The 21817-nt window shown below is 33.7% G+C and overlaps 1 protein-coding gene across 10 annotated transcripts in view; it reads left to right on the forward strand.

Annotated features, from left to right (window-relative positions):
- The window catches only part of Atm (ATM serine/threonine kinase), a 153612-nt gene that overhangs the window by 29870 nt on the left and 101925 nt on the right, over window positions 1-21817 (forward strand). For 9 of the 10 annotated variants that reach the window (XM_071616672.1, XM_027930673.2, XM_071616673.1 and 6 more), the window contains exons 10-22: window positions 122-493; window positions 1462-1656; window positions 2692-2787; window positions 3799-4024; window positions 5719-5844; window positions 6630-6755; window positions 7597-7686; window positions 15779-15950; window positions 16279-16478; window positions 18505-18587; window positions 18676-18831; window positions 19641-19716; window positions 20034-20164. In XM_071616672.1, coding sequence (XP_071472773.1) covers window positions 122-493; window positions 1462-1656; window positions 2692-2787; window positions 3799-4024; window positions 5719-5844; window positions 6630-6755; window positions 7597-7686; window positions 15779-15950; window positions 16279-16478; window positions 18505-18587; window positions 18676-18831; window positions 19641-19716; window positions 20034-20164 — 2049 coding nt within the window. Of the gene's footprint in view, window positions 1-121; window positions 494-1461; window positions 1657-2691; window positions 2788-3798; window positions 4025-5718; window positions 5845-6629; window positions 6756-7596; window positions 7687-15778; window positions 15951-16278; window positions 16479-18504; window positions 18588-18675; window positions 18832-19640; window positions 19717-20033; window positions 20264-21817 lie in introns of those variants that run through there. The other variant, XM_071616680.1, reaches the window with a different exon arrangement.

Below are 21817 nucleotides of genomic sequence, written 5' to 3' on the forward strand. Positions count from 1 at the left end.
GATATTAGAAGGATATCATGTTAGTATACTTATGTATTTTCTTTTAGTTTGCTAATGGGATTGAAATATTTTCAGATTACTTTTTTCCCCCTTTCTTAGTCTTTTAACATTTTTCTTTTAGGCTACAGATCACAACTCAGTTAATATCAAAGTACCCTGCAAGTTTACCTAACTGTGAAATATCTCCATTACTAATGATACTATACCAGCTTCTGCCTCAACAGCGACATGGGGAACGCACACCATATGTTTTACGATGCCTTATCGAAGTTGCATTGTGTCAAGGCAAGAAATCAAACATAGAAAGCTCTCAAAAATCAGATTTAGTGAAGCTCTGGATTAAAATTTGGTCTATTACACTTCGGGGTATTAGTACTGAACAAATGCAGACTGAAAACTTTGGCCTACTTGGAGCCATTATTGAAGGTAATTTAGTTGAGGTTGACAGAGAATTCTGGAAGTTATTTACTGGATCAGCCTGCAAACCTTCTGGGTAAGTTTAATATGCACTTCATCAGTTTTTACAAACACACACACACATCCTTAATCATATAAATAGTTTATTATTTTACTTAAATATTTGTATTCTTTTTAGAGATGCTTTTGTTGTTTGGCCACGAAGACTTAATTTACAATTGTGAATATAGTTTCTGATGTGAAGAGTTACTAAGGCTAATTTTAAAGAGATTCTTTAAAGAATTATAGAGATTGCATTGCTTTTATTGTAGTTTACAGTTATTTATTCAGTATTCATGAACCATATTTTTTGTAGTACTGCATACTGTTACTATAGAGAGTTATTCTTTTTAGAGCATTATAATTATACATAGTTTTGGGGCTCATTTTGACAAAATCATACATGCAAGAGATTTGATTTTAATCCCCATTTCCCCTCCGCCCTGCTTTTCCCCTTTCTCCCTTCCCCCTTTTCCCCCCCTCAACTCTACTGATATTCCTTTCACTCCTTTATTTTGTTTTGATTGGTACTTTCTACATATACAAAAAGGTGACATTCCCTTTGGTACATTTATATATATATATAAAAACAGGGTTTTGTTAAATTCATTCCATATTTCTTCCTCCCTCCCTCCTTCTTGTTCTCTTCCTTCTACTCCACTGATCTTTCTGTATCTTTATGATATTGAATCCCCTCCTCCACTGCCTTCTTTCCCTTCCTTTGCTCTAACTTCCACATATGAGAGAAAACATTCAACTCTTGATTTTCTGAGTCTGATTTATTTCACTTAGTATGATTTTTTACCATTTCCTCAGAGAGCGTTTTTATCAAGACTCTCCTCAAATGTTCCTAGACTTTTTATGCCACTTTTTTTAACTGAATGTACATGATTGCCATGTGCCTGGCACTGTCCTGAGTATTGCAGGCACAGTTGTAAATGAGATAGACAAGCTGTCTGTCCCTCATAGAGGTTACTTTTAACAGTTGTCTTCGCTTCTTTGTAGTCCTTCAGTATGCTGTTTGACTTTGGCACTGACCAACAGCGTAGTTCCAGAAACAGTAAAAAAGGGAACAGAACAAAATATATATGATGTAAATAGAAGTTTTACTTTAAAGGAATCAATAATGAGGTGGCTGTTATTTTATCAGTTAGAAGATGACTTAGAAGACAATACAGAATTGCCCCCAATTCTTCAGAGGTAATTTTGGCTTCTCACATACGGTTTGTTTTTTCTTCGTTTTGTTTTATAAGGTTTACTTTACTTATTTGATCCCAGGTGGATTTATTTTATGATAATGCAGAATTTCCCAGTATTTGGCTTAAATATTATACATTCTCTTTGTTTTTACTGTGTTCTGTTACTTTATGCCTGGATCATTTCTGTAAAGGTCATCTCACTGTGAGAATATGGGGAATATATACATAATTCTTTTTAGTAATTTTAACTGATATATTTAAATTGTACATATTTATGGGGTACCATGTGATGTTTTGATATCTGGGTGCAATGTATATTGTTCAGAACAGGGAAAGCATATCTACTCCAAATAGTTATCATTTCTTTATAGTGAACATATTCAAAATGTAAAAAAATTATACAGCACATTATCATTATCTGAATTCACCCTAATATGCACATGGCCAGAAATTCTTTCTCCTTTAAATTAGTACCTGTTAACTACCCTTTCTCACCCCATATATTTTTTTTGTGTATTTATGTTTCTTTGTGATCTTCTGTAAATAGGTCCACTTTCTGACTTAATGTGGGTCCTTAGTCCGTCATCATGAGAGTATATTCTGGGTGAAGTTTATTAAATTAAAGGAAAGAAGAAACAAGAAAAAGACAAAATAGGACTTAAGTCTTAGTATGGGGGAATAGAGCAGTTTGTTCACTTAACCTTTCCACATGTTGATTTGAACTTAATGACTGGAGTGCAGACCTCTAGATCCTAATGTTTTGATTCATTTTATAACCTTTTGTTTACTTTAGAAATGATCTTTAAAAATTAGATATGATTCTGCTTCCAAGCAATTTGGGAAGCAATAGTAACATAATGTATATCCTCTTTAAATTCTCCTTTCAGATATTAAAAGATTAACTACAGAAGAAAACAGTTTTAATTTAGGAACCAAATGTTAGAAATAAAAATTGATAGCTAAACATGGATGTTAAAGATTTTTTTTAAATGTTTTTTGGTCTTTTAATATAAAAACTCTTCATTTTTCTTGTTAGTAATTTTCCTCATCTCATCCTGGAGAAAATTCTTGTGAGTCTTACAATGAAAAACTGTAAAGCTGTAATGAATTTGTTTCAAAGTGCACCAGAATGGTATGTTATCTGTAGAATTATTTTTAACTACAAAAATAATAATTATAGTGGGGTAGTGACTTCATCTTATTAATTATGACCTAAATTCATCAAGTAAAAAAAAAAAAAAACACAACTGTTAGGGAAAATGTTTTTGTAATTTAGTGATTATAATCTATGTTCTATAGCTTCAGATCAAGGTAATTATTTTCTAATGCTGTATAGTGTAACATGACAAGTGTCATTGAAAAAAATTGAATTGTGTTGGGAAATTAGGAACATAAAATTTATATGAACTGAGTTCTTAGGTGTGACCCATTTTTTTTATGTCACATAAAATGTTAGCTTTAAAAACTAAAAGCAGTTGAAAATAAAAATAAACAAAAACTTGTTTTTATTTGATTGACTGTTGTCATTGCAATTGAAAAAGACTCACTGGCATGAAGACTAATTTTTCAAAAGAGTATAAGATTTAAAAAATCCTATAATTTGAAGATATCAAAATTGAAAAAAATGCTGTTTTTCTTTTTAATATTTTTTTAATTGGTCATTGAAATTGTAACTTGGATTTATTTTGTCTACCTGTTAGTAAAATTTGCTACCAAATAATGAAATTTAATATGTAGGTATCAAAGACCAAAAAGAAAAACCATTTAAACGCTTAACCTTTAATTTGTTAAGTGATCTTTAAGTGATATAGATGCTGGGTTCATGTCTTTGTCCTTGCCACTATCCCCCATTTTCCTCTTCCACAGACACAGTACTGAGGAATTTAACTCAGGGTCTTAATGAACGTTTGGCAAATGCTTTGTCACTGAAATACATACTCTGCTCCTTTAATTTTTTTTTTTTTTTTAACTTTGAGACAGTCTCCCTCAGTTGCCTAAGCTGGCCTCAAACTTGCCATCGTAGTCAACTGAGGCATGTCCCACCACACCAGCCTTATGTTAATATTTTAATATGAAAAACATTGCTAATTTATAGAGAGAAAGTATTAGGTAATTTGGTTATAAAGATCTCATTCTCTTGAAGTGAGCAACACCGGAAAGGTAAAGAAGAGCCTTCATTCTCAGAAGTAGAACAACTGTTTCTTCAAACAACTTTTGACAAGATGGATTTTTTAACCATTGTGGAGGAATGTGCTGTAGAAAAGTATCAATCCAGTATTGGCTTTTCTGTTCATCAAAACCTCAAGGAATCATTGGATCGCTATCTTCTGGGGTTATCAGAACGGCTTCTTAATAGTTACTCATCTGAGGTGAGACTTTTAGGAAAATGAACTAAAGCCTGTATATTAATTCAACTTTTGTAGACTGTTAATGAGGAAAAATATGAGTAGAAAAAGGCACTAAGGGTGGTGATAGGCTTGGTTTTAAAAGCAAAATGTCAAGACATGGCAACGTTTAGGGAAAACAATATGAAAAAAGGAAAACTGAAATATAATTTTGAGTACATCTCTTGTACCAGGAATTCTGGTAGACATGAAACAATTGTTTTGGTTAGGTTAATGGGGAATATGAAAGGCTGGAGCAGAAGAATTACATGATGAAACAAACCTCCCAATGGAAAGGAGAGTGACATTACATTAACAGAAGGCAACCTTATTTATTGTTTGTTTGTTCTTTGTTGTGGTTTTTGTGGTGCTGAGGTAAACACAGGGCCTTGTATATACTAGCAAGCACTTTATCACTGAACTACATCCCCAGCCCCATAAAAGACACAATTTAAACAAATCTGTTAGATTTTGGTATCATTGGAAGTGGAAGGAATGATTAAGAATGGTAATAAGTGGACTCGCAATTGCCCAGTTTTTAAAGTTCATTTAGGAATTTTTCAGATTTCCTTTTTACTTAAAAGAATCTCTGGCTAGGGACATAGCTCATTTGGTAGAGTGCTTGCCTTGCAAGCCAAGGCCCTGGGTTCAATCCTCAACATAAAACAAAACAAAACAAAAAAACAGCCCTCAACTTCATGTGTACTGTTTGTTCTCTTGTCAAAATTCCCTTTTGTTTCAACTTGAAATGCATTTCTAAATAATCCACATGTTCAAATCCTTACTAAAGCCTTTTTTTTTTTTTTTACAAAAACCTAAGGCATAAAAAGTTTTCATATTACTTGATATTTCAGTCTTTAAATGGCATTTACTATCTTCTTTATACCAAGGATATTTATATATGTTTTATACACAGATTTCTCTTAAAATATACCATAATTTCCTAAAGGGTATATATATTTTTATTAGGGTTTCTGTCTTCTACAATGCCTTGTTAAGTGAAAATGATTTAAAAAAATTGTTGAGTAAAGTAAAACTTGTGAGCTACTCAAAGGAGTGAATTCAGTAGTCAGGTTTATTTTAAGATTATGACCTGAAGAACCAACAAGGGCAGTGTGCCTGTTTCCCCTGTCTTATTTATCTTTAATTACTGACTTTCTTCTATATCATTGTATTCACTTTCATTACAAAGTAATTTTAGTTTTGTATGTTTTCCCCTAGAATGCCATTTCCTACAATTTTGGAACAAAAAAAATCTGAAAATTGTATTTTTCTGTGCAGTCTATGCACTCTTATGTTATTTTATAAAATTGTCTAAAAGTATCTACCAGCAAAAATATATTCCACTAGTTTGTGGAATCTAAAAGGCAGAATAAGGTTGTGGTTCTTCGGAAGTTTAAACTGTCTTTTTACTGTCTCTTTGTATAAATCTAATTTCTGCCACTTTAAGGAGAGATATCCGATACTTAAGCCATTTTTGTTGATAATCCTGATTATCATAACTCTGTAGTGATCTTGCGGGTATTTCTAAAGATATTCAGAACATTTCACCTTTAACTCAGCTGAAATTTTGTTCCTTCATATGTACACAAAACTTGGCTCTCACAAAGTAATTCCAGAATATTCAGAATTATTTATGAAATCCGTTTTTAAAAAATATTTTTCTGGTTTATTTTAAGATTACGAATTCAGAAATACTAGTCCGGTGTTCAAGTCTTTTGGTGGGTGTTCTTGGCTGCTATTGTTATACTGGTATAGTATCTGAAGAGGAAGCACATAAATCAGAATTGTTCCAGAAAGCCAAGGTAGGAAAATTTATGCTAAAGTTTTAGATAAATTTGAATTTCCTGATAAAATTGTTACATACAGCAAAATTTTATGCAGATTGAGCATCCCTAATCTGAATTGCTTCAAAACCTGAAGATTTTTGAGTGCTAACATAACAGATAGAGAATTCCACACCTGAAATAGGCACATAACATATACTTGTACAAGATTACCTTCAGGCCATGTGTATGGTCTATGAAATAGATGAATTTTATGTTTAGACTTAGATCTCATCTTCAGATATTTTATTACATATATGCAAATACTAGAAAACCTTAAAAAATTTGAACTATGAAACCCTTCTGATCCCAAGCATTTTGAATAAGAGATACTCACCTGTATTTCTTTCATTTATGCAGTCTGAAAAGCAATGATACTGTCCTTCCTTAAGATTTAAAATTTTTATAAGCCACTATAAATATAGTAAATTAAATAATCTCACATTAAAATTTATTTTTATGTATGCTTTTAAAAGTTTTCCTTGTAATAATTTATCCCAAAGAATCCTTGACTAAAGGTATTAATCAACTATGCTCTAAGCTTTTGTTTGGTCTCTGTACCACTCTGTGGTACAATTTGCAGTGAGAAAAGGGTATGATATTTGTCAACATTTTGATTGTTCATAATTTATAATTTTATTGTATGACCATGTGCAGCACCTGAAAACATTTAATTTTTGGCCCTTAAGTGAAACTTTGAAAAGCAATACTAAAGTATAATTTTAACTGGAATTTGTATTTTTTTCTTTTACTGTTTTTAATAGTCTCTAATGCAGTGTGCAGGAGAAAGTATCTCTCTATTTAAAAATAAGACAAGTGAAGAATCTAGAATTTGTACATTGAGAAATATGATACATCTTTGTATAAGTTGCTTGTGTAACTGTACCAAGGTAAGCCATTCTTACTTGGTAGTATACCCTGTTCATGGGATAGGTTTCTTGGTGCTGCTGGTGTGGTTTTTTGGTCCATTCATAAGTTTATAAACTGATTTAAAATTAAATGGAATGCTAAAGAAAGGAAATATACAGAGAAATAAATAAATATTTAACCTGAGTTTCTCATGAAACTAATTTCATTATTTCAGGAAAGTTGCTGAGATTGTCTTACCACTTGTATATATTACTACATAGATGAATTTTTTGTTGCTAACATATTTTCATTCATTTAATAACAATTTGCCCACAAGTATGTAATGTGCATAACACTGTACTTGAGTTAATGAGATAAATTAACTCCAGTGCAAACATTACTTTCTTTTACCAAGATAATCTTACATAAATTTGATAGAGAATGATACTATATAATTGTTGTTTTGATTTGGAGCAGGCTTTGATTTCAACCAGGCCAGAGTGTTGATAATAATTGGAAACATCTTGGAGAGCTAATAGATGAGCATAAGTCAGTATTATTAACATAACGTTTTATTGGTTTTGAGATGTATTATTCTGCATTTTGATATAAATAGGGAAGGAGAAAAGTGAAAAAATAAATTCTGGCCTATAATTGTCACTTACTTAGGTTTGGAATCAATAGGTGATACTTTAATATTGGTTAAACCAATGAAAGAATTTCAATAAAGTTATTATTACTCTAAGAAAAGAGGTTAATATTTTTGAAACAACTTGTATGTTGAGCTAATAGTGAGCTCTTTACCTACATTTTATTTAAGATAATGAAAATATATTGCCAAGAATAATTGTTTTTATTTTTTGTTACTTGTCTCAATTATAGCAGAATCCAAGTAAGATTGTATCAGTTTTTTTCCTACGATTGTTAACATCAAAGCTGATGAATGATATTGCAGAAATTTGTAAAAGTTTAGTAAGTATACTTTGTTACAAGCATATTTCATTTCTAAGATGACTTTTGTAATTGAAATATCAAATAGGGATACATTTCACAATGTATAACAATTTACTTTTTATAAATGGAAATATATAAATATATATATATATTTATGAATGTAAATGTTATATAAGTTATAACTTTAATAAGTTAAAGTTATTTGGCTTGGGGAGAACCAAATTGCCTCTTAATACCAATACCTTGATTGCCTCTTAATATCAATACATAGGATAGTTCCTGGGTTTTAGTTTCCCAATAAAAAATAGACTGAAAAATTGGGGACCAATCATCCAGGCTCATAACTATTTCTGTGTGACAGTACAACAAAATTCAAAATAATTCTGTCATCCTTAAGAAACTGACAAAACATTGCCAAACTGGCAACATGTTTTTGTTGTGATATTTTTCTTCTTCTGTACAAATGGGCTTATACTTACACTGTATCTTCTCTATTGACTGAAACAATGCCTCTGCACATCATAGATACTTGAATATCTATTAAGTGGAAAAATATTTATTTAAAGGATATAGGAGAAATTCTAGTTAGGGACTTGCTTGTTCAAAAGTAATGTGAATTTTACTTTTTGTTTTTTGAGATAGGATCTCTGTATGTTGCCCAGGCTTACCTCAAATTCCTGAGCTCAAGCTATCTTCCTCAGCCTTCTGAGTAGGTAGAACTATAGATGTTTCAGGTGCACTCCACACCACTATACCTGAGCTGGATTTTATTTTATTTTTTGGTACTGGGGATTTAAGTAAGGGGCACTCAACCACTGAGCCACATCCCCAGCCCTATTTTTAATTTTTTTTTTTATTGATTTAAAAAAAATAAAATAAATGACAGTAGAATGCATTACAATTCTTATTACACATATACAGCACAATTTTTCATATCTCGGTTATATAAAGTATGTTGACACCAATTCATGTCTTCATACATGTACTTTGGATAATGATGTCTATCACATTCCACCATCCTTGCTAACTCCCTGCTCCCTCTCTTTCCCTCCCTCCCCTCTGCCCTATCTAGAGTTCCTCTATTCCTCCCATGCTCCCTCTCCCTACCCCACTATGAATCAGCCTTCTTATGTCAAACAAAACATTCAGCATTTGTTTTTTTTGGATTGGCTAACTTCTCCAATGCCTTCCATTTACGTGCAAATGCCATGATTTTGTTCTCTTTTATTGCTGAGTAAAAGTCCATTGTGTATATATGCCACATTTTTTTTTTTTTATCCATTCATCTACTGAAGCACATCTAGATTGGCTCCACAGTTTAGCTATTGTGAGTTGTGCTGCTGTAAACATTGATGTGGCTGTGTCCCTGTAGTATGCTGTTTTTAAGTCCTTTGGTATAGTCTGAGGAGAGGGATAGCTATGTCAAGTGGTTTCATTCCCAGATTTCCAAGGAATCTCTATACTGCTTTCCATATTGGCTGCACCAATTTGCAGTCCCACAAGCAATGTATGAGTGTACCTTTTCCACACATCTCTCCAATACTTGTTATTGTTTGTCTTCATAATGGCTGCCATTCTGACTGGAGTGAGATGGTATCTTAGAGTAGTTTTGATTTGCATTTCTCGGATTGCTAGACATGATGAGTGTTTTTTCGTATATTTGTTGATTGATTGTATATCCTCTTCTGAGAAGTGTCTGTTCAGGTCCTTAGCCCATTTGTTGATTGAGTTATTTGTTTTTTCGGTGCTTAGCTTTTTGAGTTCTTTATATACCCCAGAGATTAGTGCTTTATCTGATGTGTGAGGGGTAAAAATTTGCTCTCTGGAAGTAGGCTCTCTGTTCACCTCACAGATTGTTTCTTTTGGTGAGAAGAAACTTTTTAGTTTGAATCCATCCCATTTATTGATTCTTGGTTTTAATTTTTGTAGTATCAGAGTCTTATTAAGGAAGTTGGGGGCCTAATCCCACATGATGAAGATTAGGGCCTACTTTTTCTTCTATTAGATGCAGAGTCTCTGGTTTAATTCCTAGATCCTTGATCCATTTTGAGTTAACTTTTGTGCATGGTGAGAGAGAGGGATTCAATTTCATTTTGTTGCATATGGATTTCCAGTTTTCCTAGCACTGTTTGTTGAAGATGCTATCTTTTCTCCAGTGCATGTTTTTGGCACCTTTGTCTAATATAAGATAGTTGTAATTTTGTGGGTTAGTCTCTGTGTCCTCTATTCTGTACCATTGGTCTACCAGCCTATTTTGGTGCCAGTACCATGCTGTTTTTGTTACTATTGCTCTGTAGTATACTTTAAGGTCTGGTATAGCGATACCATCTGTTTCACTCTTCCTGCTAAGGATAGCTTTAGCTATTCTGGGTCTCTTCTTTTTCCAGATGAAATTTATGATTACTTTTTCTATTTCTATGAGGAATGACATTGGGATTTTGATCGGAATTGCATTAAACCTGTATAGTGCTTTTGGTAGTATAGTCATTTTGATAATATTAATTATGCCTATCCAGTTGCAAGGTGGATCTTTTAATCTTCTAAGGTCTTCTTTGATTTCTTTCTTTAGGGTTCTATAGTTTTCATTGTATAGATCTTTCACCTGTTTCATTAAGTTGATTCTCAAAGGTTTTTTTTTTTTTTTTTTTTTTTGAGGTTATTGTGAATGAGGTAGTTTTCCTCATTTCCTTCTCAGAGGCTTTGTCACTGATACACAGAAATGCCTTTGATTTATGGGTGTTGATTTTATATCCTGCTACTTTGCTGAATTCATTTACTAGTTCTAGCAGTTTTCTGGTGGAACTTTTTGGGTCTTCTAGGTATAGAATCATATCGTCAGCAAATAGTGCTAATTTAAGTTCTTCTTTTCCTATACATATCCCTTTAATTTCTTTCATCTGTCCAATTGCTCTGGCCAGTGTTTCAAGAACTTTGTAAATAGAAGTGGTGAAAGAGGGCATCCCTGTCTTGTTCCAGTGTTTAGCGGGAATTCCTATAATTTTTCTTCATTTAGAATTATGTTGGCCTGAGGCTTAGCATAGATAGTCTTTAAGATGTTGAGATATGTTCCTGTTATCCCTAGTTTTTCTAGTGTTTTGAACAAAAAGGGGTGCTGTATTTTGTCAAATGCTTTTTCTGCATCTATTGAGATGATCATATGATTCTTATCTTTAAGTCTATTGATGTGATGAATTACATTTATTAATTTTCATATGTTGAACCATCCTTGTATCCTGGGATGAATCCCACTTGTCATGGTGCACGATGTTTTTGAATTCGATTTGCTAGAGTTTTATTGAGAATTTTTGCATCTATTTTCATTAGCGAAATTGGCCTGAAGTTTTTTTTCTTTGATGTGTCTTTGCCTGGTTTTAGGGTCAGGATGTTATTGGCCTCATAGATTGACTTGGAAGTGCTGCCTCTTTTTCTATTTCCTGAAATAAATTGAAGAGTATTGGTATTAGTTCTTCTTTAAAGGTCTTGTAGAACTCAGCTGTGTATGCATCCGGTCCTGGGCTTATCTTGGTTGGTAAGCTTCTGATGGTGTCTTCTATTTCATCACTTTATATTTGTCTGTTAAATCGTGTATATCTTAATGATTCAATCGGCAAATCATATGACTTAAGAAATTTAGATGCCTTCAGTGTCTTCTATTTTATTGTAGTATAATTTTTCAAAATAATTTCTAATTATTCTTTGTATTTCTGTAGTATCTGTTGTGATATTACCTTTTTTTATCACGTTTGCTGGTAATTTGAGTTTTCTCTCCCCTTCTCTTCGTTAGCATAGCTAAGAGTGTGTCAATTTTATTTATTTTTTTCAAATAACCAACTTTTTGTCAATTTTTTCAATTTTTTTTTTATTTCATTGATTTCAGCTCTAATTTTAATTATTTCTTGTCCTCTGCTTTTGCCGCTGATTTGTTGTTGTTTTTCTAGGGTTTTGAGATGTAATGTGAGGTCATTTATTTGTTGACTTTTTCTTCTTTTAAAGAATGAACTCCATGCAATGAACTTTGCTCTTGGAACTGCTTTCATTGTGTCCAAGAGATTTCCATATCTTGTGTCTATGTTCTCATTTACCTCTAAGAATTTTTTAATCTCCTTGATGTCTTCTGCAACCCAATGTTCATTCAGTAGCATATTGTTTAGTGTCCAGGTGATGGAGAAATTTTTAATTTTTATTTTGTTATTGATTTCCAATTGCATTTAATTATGATCTGATAAAATGCATGGTAATATCTCTACTTTTTTGTATTTGTTTAAAGTTGCTTTGTGGCATATATTATGGTCTATTTTAGAGAAGGATCCATGTGCTGCTGAGAAGAAAGTGTATCCACTAGATGCCGGTTGAAATATTCTATATATATATATATATATTCTATATATGTCAGTTAAGTCTAAGTTATTGATTATATTATTGAGTTCTATAGTTTCTTTATTCAACTTTTATTTGAAAGATTTTTACAGTGATGAACGAGGTGTGTTAAAGTCACCCAAAATTATTGTGTTGTGGTCTATTTGACTCTTGAACTTGAGAAGAGTTTGTTTGATGAACATTGTTTGGGGCATATATATTTATGATTATTATGTCTTGTTGGTGTATGGTTCTCTTGAGCAGTATGTAATGTCCATCTTTTGACTAACTTTGGCTTAAAGTTTACTTTATTTGATACAAGGATGGAAACCCCTGCTTGCTTTAGCAGTCCATGTAAGTGGTATGATTTTTCCCAACCTTTCATCTTCAGTCTGTGCATGTCTTTTCCTATCAGATGAGTCTCGTGAAGGCAGCATATTGTTGGGTCTTTTTTTTAATCCAGTCTGCTAGTGTATGTCTTTTGATTGGTGAGTTTAAGCCATTAACATTCAGGGTTATTATTGAGACATAGTTTGTATCACCAGCCATATTTGTTTACTTTTGTTGTTTAACTTGACTTGATTTTCTTCTTTGACTAGTTTTTCCTTTATGGTACTACCTCCCTCTGCTGATTTTCATTGTTGTTTTTCGTTTCCTCTTCATGAATTATTTTGCCAAGGATGTTTAATTGTGCCAGTTTTCTAGCTATAAATTCCTTTAACTTTTGTTTATTGTGGAAAGTTTTTATTTCATCTTCAAATCTGAAGCTTAATTTTGCTGGATACAAGATTCTTGGTTGGCACCATTTTCTTCCAGAGCTTGATATATGTTGTTCTAGGATCTTCTAGCTTTCATAGTCTGTGTTGAAAAATCTGCCATTATCCTAATTGGTTTTTCTTTCTCTTGTGGCTTTTAAAATTCTCTTATTCTGTCTGTTGGGCTTTTTTATATAATATACCTTGGTGTGGATCTGTTGTGATTTTGTACATTTGGTGTCCTTTAGCTTCTTGAATTTGGATTTCCAATTCATTCTTCATGTTTGGAAAGTTTTCTGATATTATTTCATTGAATAGATTGTTCATTCCTTTGGTTTGGACCTCCATACTTTCCTCTATCCCAATAACTCTTAAATTTGGTCTTTTTACGCTATCCCATGCTATCCCATACTTCTTGAATGTTTTGCTTGTGGTTTCTTACCTTTATGACTGTGTGGTCTACGTTCTTTTTAAGATTATATATCTTCAAGTGGTCTACTCTGTTTGTGATACTTTCATTTGAGATTTTAATTCGGTTTATTGTTTCTTTCATTTCAATAATTTCTATTTAATTTCTTTTTTTCTGTTAGAACCTCTGTCTCCCTGTTGAGGTCATCTTCTGCTTCCTAGATTTGCTTATGTAGCTCCTTGTTGACGTGATCTTTCACTGCTTGTATTTGCTCTCTTATATCTTCCTTGAGATCACAGAACATTTTAACCATATGTATTCTGAACTCTTCTCTGTCATTTTTTTCTGCTGTGGCTGCCAATGATTCTAATGATATGGTGTCTCTATTTGTTTGGGATACTTTCTTCCCTTGTCTTTTCATGTTGCTCATGTGTCTTCCTTTCTACCTCTGTGGGTCAGGGTATTATTGTTTTACCCTGTAGGTTTGTAGTGCGTTTGTAAGGTTCCAAGATCCCTCATTTGTGAGGAAGGACAATGTTAACAGATCCAATATCAACAATATATCACCTATGAACAATTTGTTGTTATTGAGATGTTTACAGTTTAGTCTCAATATACAGAGTTGTTGGATTCAATTATTATCTAAAATATAAACAGTAGTTTTATAAAAAGATTTACAGTTTCTGACCCTGAACAATGAACTCGGGGTGGGGCGTAGGACAATATGCTGAGGAGGAAGGATGTGAGGATAGAGAGTTAATATATCTTAGGAAATGTGAAAGAGAAATCTAATGAAGCGGGTTAGTAGCAAGAAAATAAACAGGAAGTAATTTAGGGTAGACAATTATGTGGATAGACAGTAGAGTACATAAAACAAACACACATATATATAAAGAAAAATGCAGGATGTTAAAATAACAAAATTTGGAGGGGGAAATAAAAGGAAAGAAGAAAGAAGAGAAAAAAGGGGGGCATATACAATACTGCTATATTATATTATTCAGATGACACAGCCCTCAAAATCCTATTTCATGCAAAGTTCTTCATTTCACATATGTTGGGGATGTGAGGGCTGGAGGATAGAGGGGTAGAAGAAAAAGAGAAAAAAAAATTCTTGAAAGAAGAAACCAGGGTTTTTGCTAGTTTTAGAGATCCGTATCGTTTCTGTTTCTCTTCTCATCTAATAGGTGGGGTTGTCTATTTCAAGCTGGTGTCTCTGCCCTCAGCATGGTGTAGGTAACCAGGATGGGAAGACTGGTCCTCATGTAGGTCCTCTGGAAGTGGAGAGTGCCACCCACCAGTCCCTGCAGAGAGATTGCACTTCACAGGTCTCTTTTTGGGACTGCTTGTCTGACTTGAGCACCTGGTATTATCTCCCTCTCTTGCCTGGGGATTTCCCAGTTTCTGGTCTTTTAGGCTCCAAACTTTAGTCCCGTGTTTCTCTCACTTAGCATTTCCCAACTGCAAGACCTCTCACACCACGGCTCACACTAGGTGGGCGGTGCCCTGGTCACACTGCACACCTGTGCAACTAAGAGCTGTTTTTGTGTTTGGTGGTCACTGTGCCGAGTTATCGCCACTGGTGGTGGTGGTGGGGGGGGAGTTGGATACTTGGTACCTGGCCAGATGGAGATCCGATCTGAGAGCTGCCCCCACCAAATATGGTGAGAATGGTTCTCAAAGATGGAGGCGGTCTGCTTTCAGTGCCTGGGTGTCTGGTGAGGTGGGGGGAGCTGGGGAGTGGCTTGTGCTGTGGATAGGTAGTAGCTAAGTGACCTGTGTGGGAACGGAGTAGTCTGGAGTTCTGCAGAAGTGCTGATAGGTGATTCTGCTAAGGCGCTTGCGAGCTGTGCATGGGCTAGCACTGTGGGTTATGGGTTTCGGGAGTCAGGGGCCTGGAGTCCTGCTCAAATGCTGAGGCTCTGAGCCCTTCACTGGGGGTCACAGCACTGGTGATTAGTGCGGAAATCAGCTGAATAGGGGTCCTCTTACACTCTCTGAGATGCAGTATTCCGAGTAGCTGAAATGTGGGTCACAGAGCAACACAGAATGCTGCCTCCCTCTGCCCCGCCATCTTGGAATCCCCCCTATTTTGTATTTTATTTAGAGCCAGGTCTCACTGACTTGTTTAATGCCTCATGGTTCCTGAGGCTGGCTTTGAACTCTCGATCCTCCTATCTTAGCCTCCCAGGCCGCTGGCATTACAGGCATGTGCCACTGCGCCTGGCTGAATTTTACTTTTCGAAGGATGTTGTCATTGTCCTCCAAAAGTCGTAACAGTTTATGTTTTTTTCCCCACATCCCCATTAATTTTGGGAATTACATAAAACTTCTTTAAATTTCATTTTTATGTATTTAAATTTTAGTTATAGTTATTTATGGGGTACAAAGTGGTAATATGGTATTCAAATACAATGGAATTGTAGGACTTCTTAATGTAATAAATTATTTTAAAAATTTGTGTATTATTCTGTTATCTAGACATAGTTTGTATACCCATTTTCCTGTGAATTTTCAGTCGGGTGAATTTTAACTACACCATGATTCTGAAAGAAGCCAACTTGAATATCTTTATTTCTCTTGTTTGAAGGCATCCTTTATCAGAAAGCCACTTGACCATGGAGAGGTAGACTCAATGAATGATGATACTGATGAAAATCTAAAGGAGGTAGAGGATTTGTCTTCCATGGATCTTTTTAAAGATTACCCTGTTGATAGTGTGAGTGATGCAAGTGATTCTGGGGAGAGCCAAAGTACTGTTGGTAAATACATCTTTACTGCTTTGGATTTCTTTTACCTCTTTATAATAATTTGGCATTAGAAAGGGTGTCACTGGTATCAACTTTATGCTTTTATTTTTTCTTTGAGTCTGTTAAGGTTGTTCCTTTATACTTTTTGGTTTTTCTGATTTTAGTTGTATTTATTAGTTTCCTATTTTGTTCTTCATGGGAAGAATTTAAAATAAAGAAGTAAAATCCCACGATAGATTATTTGCACACTGGGAAGTTGGATGTTTGAATTAGTACTCAAAGTATGTGACTAATGTGCCTCTTAGAGTGAAGGAATTTTGTTTGCTTTTTGGTTTTTTAGGTGCCATGAATCCGTTAGCTGAAGAATATCTGTCAAAGCAAGATCTACTTCTTTTAGACATGCTCAAGTTCTTGTGTATGTGTGTAACCTCGTCTCAAGCCAATCCTGTATCATTTAGAGCAGCTGATATAAGGAGAAAATTGTTAATGCTAATTGATTCTAGCATACTAGATCCTACTAAATCTCTTCATCTCCACATGGTGAGTCAAGTAGTACAAAGAAGCTCTTCAGTTCAATCTGGTATTGCTGACTAATACAGTAACCTGACGTGTAAGAATCACATAGTGCCTTTGAAAACTTAAATGAATCTGAAGCTGAGTGTAAAAATAGCACATAACATTATGTTTGAAGTTTGCATTTTACCTTTGACCTGATATTATTGATGGATCTCTGTATTCTAGTTCATCATTATAGGGTTTGTTTATTTTTCTCTGTCCAAATTTGTAGTACCCTTTTCTGGCAGTAAAAAGTCCTGGCTTCCCATATACATTTAGTAGTTTACTGAGTAACCTTATTTATAACTAATTTCCTGACCATGTGGACTATTTCCTTAAACCCAGTTTTTGTGAACATTTGGGTAGAACCCTTGACACAGAGTAGCTGCTGATTGGGTCCCCAGGTTATGTCTTCAGTTATTGTAAGTTTGACAAACACACCTGATGAGTCCCTCCTTACGTCAGACATGCATATTGAGTCCCTGATGGAATCTTGACCATGTTCTTATTCTTAATGAACATGCACATTGAACCTCTAGCCCTAGCAAACAGGTTCGGTTGTATCTTGTTGGAGTCCCTGGTTTGACCCTGCCGGACTCCCTACAGGATTGGCTTGAGACGAGGTTACACACACACATAGTTGTATTTATTAGTTTCCTATTTCCTTGACCAAGGAAAGGGTTACATGCTTTTCTTGACGCTTTGATGTTTAAAGTCATTTCAAGATAGTCAGTACCATCACATACAACTCTCATTTAAATATTGAAAAGGGCCAGTATGGTACTGCATACCTGTAATCCCAGCTGCTTGGGAGGCTGAGGCAGGAGGATCCAGTTTCAAGGCTAACTGTCAATTTACCAAGACCTTGTCTCAAATTTTTAAAAAATGGACTGGGAATGTACCTCAGTGGTAGGGTACCCCTTGGTTAAATACTAGTACCACCAGAAAATTAACAAGAAAAGGATCATTTAATTTTCTTTGTTAATATCTGCCAAGAGATAAGAAATATTTTTCTATATACAGATGATAAAGAGAAAAAAAGTCTCTTAAGATTTTTCTAGTGTATATAGGAAATATTTGGCAGCTCTCAAAAACTGGTTGCCTAGTTATCACTATCAATCCTTTGGTACTGAGGATTGAACCCAGAGGTGCTTTGCAACTGAGCTATATCCCCAGCTTTTTATTTTTTATTTTGAGATAGAGTCTACCTAAGTTGCTTAGGGCCTAAGTTGCTGAGCCTGGTTTTGAATTTGAGATACTGCTCTCTCAGCATCCTGCGTAACTGTGATTACAGGTGTATGCTTGGTTTCATCACTGCCATTCTAACTAGTAGTTGTTACCCAGCCCTTTGTATCCATGCTACCATGTAGACCCATACATGGTTGCCATATAGGAAGATAGATCAGGGTACTTCTTTCCTGTACATAATTATCTCTGCTTTCCAAAATTTATTAATTGAGTAATTTTTAACCATTTTACTCTTACACCAACCATTATCTTGGGAGTATAGGGACATAATATAGTTTCAGGCTCTTGCTTTAATATCTTAATTGCAACAATGATAATAATGATTAATTATTGAATTCCCAGTATAAAGGCTACACCTTTATGGTTATTTTCTTTAAACCTCACAGTTGTCTGGCTGTTTAAGTAATATGTGTCCATTTTATGGGTGAGGGTTCAAGTCCCCAGAATATAAAGCCAGGTTTTTATAATATACAAATTAATGTTGTTGTCTAGGATTTATGTTTTTAGTTTTTTTCATTTTGAGTTCTACAGAGTAATTTGATTTACTGTGTTAGTTACATATATGCATACACCATGAATTTGAACCCTATTTGATAAGAGAACCCTATTTGAAACCTTTTTTCTTATATGCTGTATTAAAAATATTTACAGCTTTGCATGTGTACGTGTACAAATGAATTTATATTTAAACTGTGTGTATGTGTGTATATTTATGCTTTTTAAAGAGGATAAAAAAGCTATTTTTCCCCCTATACCATTTTAGTACCTAGTGCTTTTAAAGGAACTTCCTGGAAAAGAACATCCTTTGCCAATGGAAGATGTTGTTGAACTTCTGAAGCCACTATCGTAAGAAATTAAAACCACATGTTATGTCCACCTTAAATTTATTGGGTTCTGCTAAACTTATAAAGGGAATTCTTTTTTTCCACCACAGCAGTGTGTGTTCTTTGCATCGTCGTGACCAAGATGTTTGTAAAACAATTTTAAACCATGTCCTTCCTATTGTGACAAACCTAAGTCAAGGCAATATGGACACTGAGCACACAAGGGATGCACAAGGACAGTTCCTTACAGTGATTGGAGCATTTTGGTAGGTGTAATCTGTTTTGTAGATTTGTTGATTTTCTTTTGCTTCCTCTGGATTCAAATTCAAACTTAGCATTTCTACATTAGTGATTTCTTCTGATTCTCTGTGATTATGTTCATCTTTTAATAAAAAAGAATGTAATTTGTGTTTATCCCCTTAATTTCTTAAAGAACATTTTTTTTTCTTCATAGAACTTGACTTTCTAAACATTGAGCATATTTCTCTGCAAATTTAGAATCATTTAATAGTTTGACGTGTTTGGTGAATAAAGAAAATGCAGTGAACTTAAATGAACTGAATTGTTCATTTTCCCAAAGTGTAGCAATTTGCCTTGTCAACTGGTTATTTCATGCATATTGTAATGGTCTGAGATAACACCATGAAGTTTATAGAAGAGCACATATATATATATAACTTAAAGCCCTCAGACTATTTGATAAGGACTTCCTAATTATTGTAGAATATGGTTTTGAAATCTCTGATATAAAAATCAAAAATGAAATTTTAAAAACTGTTTATAAAAAAACTGTTTATAAAGTTTATAATGTGGTTAACTCAAGATGATAGCTCCAAATTGAGACATAATTGTATAAGACAAATAATATACACTAAAACAAATTCATTTTCAAACTGATTTCTTTTAGCTAGAATTTTTGGAAAGGCAAGTACTTTAGCATGTTCCGTGTAATGAGAGTTAAGTAGCAAAGAAAGAAATTTTGGAAGTGACCTATAATAACCTTAATATCTATTGATTTTTCTGACTGCTTTTATTGAAATGGTTATTTGACATGGAAAATTTTACTTTATTTTAGGCATCTAACAAAGGAAAAGAAGTGTACATTCTCTGTAAGGATTGCACTTGTGAAGTGCCTTAAAACTCTGCTTGAGGTGAGCTATTTCATATTATTAGTAAGATCACCATTAAAATTTTAAATCAGACTTCATTTCCTTTTTTAAAAATTTTTTGTAGTTATAGATGGGTAGAATGGCTTTTCCTTTTTTCTTTTCTTTCTTTTTTTTTTTTTTTTTTTTTAAGAATGGCTTTATTTGTTTTTATTTTTATGTGGTGCTAAGGATTGAACCCATGCCTCGGCAAGTGCTCTGCCACTGAGCGACAGTTCCAGCCCCAGACTTCATTTCTGTTAGTGATTTTTCTCTTTAATGTTTCATATTTAACCTTAGTTTCTCTCTTCCCACTTGAATAGGCTGATCCTTATTCAAAATGGGCTATTCTTAATGTAATGGGAAAAGACTTCCCTGTAAATGAAGTATTTCCACAATTTCTTGCTGATGAACATCACCAAGTTCGCATGTTGGCTGCAGAGTCAATTAATAGGTAATGATTAGGTTTTCCTGAAGTGTTTTGAATGCTGCAGTTAGCAATGCAAAGTCTAGTACAGTCACAGTTCACTTCTGAGTATAATATCCTGTGTGCCTACCCTTTGTATTTTCTCTTAAATGCTATAGAGAAAATAATGACAGTTCTATCATTTAGATACTATTATTTTCTTTGATTTAAAAATGAAAACTCTGGCTTAGAGAGATAAAGTAGCTCACTAACATAAGCCATTGACTTGAGTGAAGTGTATATACTACCACTTATGAGAAGTATAGAATGTATGTTACCAAGATTTTATGTGAGTTTATAAAATGATAGCATATTTCACATTGTTCTAATTACAATTATATATTTTGGGGGTGTACATACAGTTTGGCACTGAAATGATTTTATTAGAGGGATCTGATATGTTTGAGTACTTGGATAAACAAATATTAATTTCCTAAGGACTGCATGGGATTTTAAAACTCTAAATTGCAACCTACCTATAAATGCCTCCTGTTGCAATCCCTATAAAGAAAGCACTTTCCTGCTTTATTTTTCTCTATAAAATTTGTCACCACTTGAAATAATGTTTCAATACATTTCGCTATTCCACTAGGGTATAAAGTCCTAGAAGGCATTGATTTTTGTCTGTTCTATTCATTGCTGTACTTCAGCATCTGAAACAATATCTGGCATGTGGAAAGTTGGTAACAATTGGTAAAGTAAATGAAAGTATTTGAAAAAGAAATGACATGCTGCTTTAGGTAAATCAAGCTGAAAGTCATTTGAGTTATTTAACTATTCAGAAGTAAGTGATCAATAATTGAAAATTACCTTAAAGAAATTGCTCTAGCAATAACATAACAAGTATTAGAAGTAAGGTATCCAGAATCTGAATATGCTGACAGTACTGTTTTTATCAACTAGATTCTGTGTCTAATTCCTCAGTTTTTGAACTCTTTTTAGTAAGACTGTAGAGTGTTATAAGGATTACTAGTGAATGTGTATAGTACTTAAAATCTTTATTGCATTTTATGGGTAAAGGGTAGAAAATTTATGTATTGAAGTTAAAGGTCTGGGGTTACATAGAACCATATGTTAAATGTAATATAGCAGTGCAGTAGTGGCATGGAAAACAAAAATCTCTTAGATTAAAAAATAGAAATTCAGTAATGACATGAAAGAAGCATTTGTTGATTTTGAGTTTTTCACTTGTTAGATATTTAATGTTGGGCTGTTTTGAGAGAGGATAGAGAAACTGGAGGAATCAGAAATACCAAAAATTACTAAAAAGTGTAAAGGACAAAGTTGATTAAAACGTTGTCTTAACCATGTGGATGTTGGCTTAAGGCACTAATCAACTTTTCTCTCTCACATAAAGTGAAATTTAAATGGAACATTAGGGTATTAAGTTACCCACTTTCAGGATGATTAAATATTAGAGCAGGTTTACACAGGAATTTATAGATTCTTCTAGTTGGTGTTTGATAAGAGAACAGTTATCTTCTGTGGCTCTTTGAGTTCAGTGTTCAAATTTGGGCAGTAGTTAAAAGATATTTTGGGACCCTCTTTACTCATTAGGAGACAGTGGATTATGTATTCAAGGTCTTAATACTAAGCAGATGATCAAACCTCTTTAAATGGACTCAGATTTAATCTTTTTTT

The sequence above is a fragment of the Marmota flaviventris genome, chromosome 9, assembly GCF_047511675.1.
Source record: "Marmota flaviventris isolate mMarFla1 chromosome 9, mMarFla1.hap1, whole genome shotgun sequence".
In the NCBI taxonomy this organism is placed as follows: Eukaryota; Metazoa; Chordata; class Mammalia; order Rodentia; family Sciuridae; genus Marmota; species Marmota flaviventris.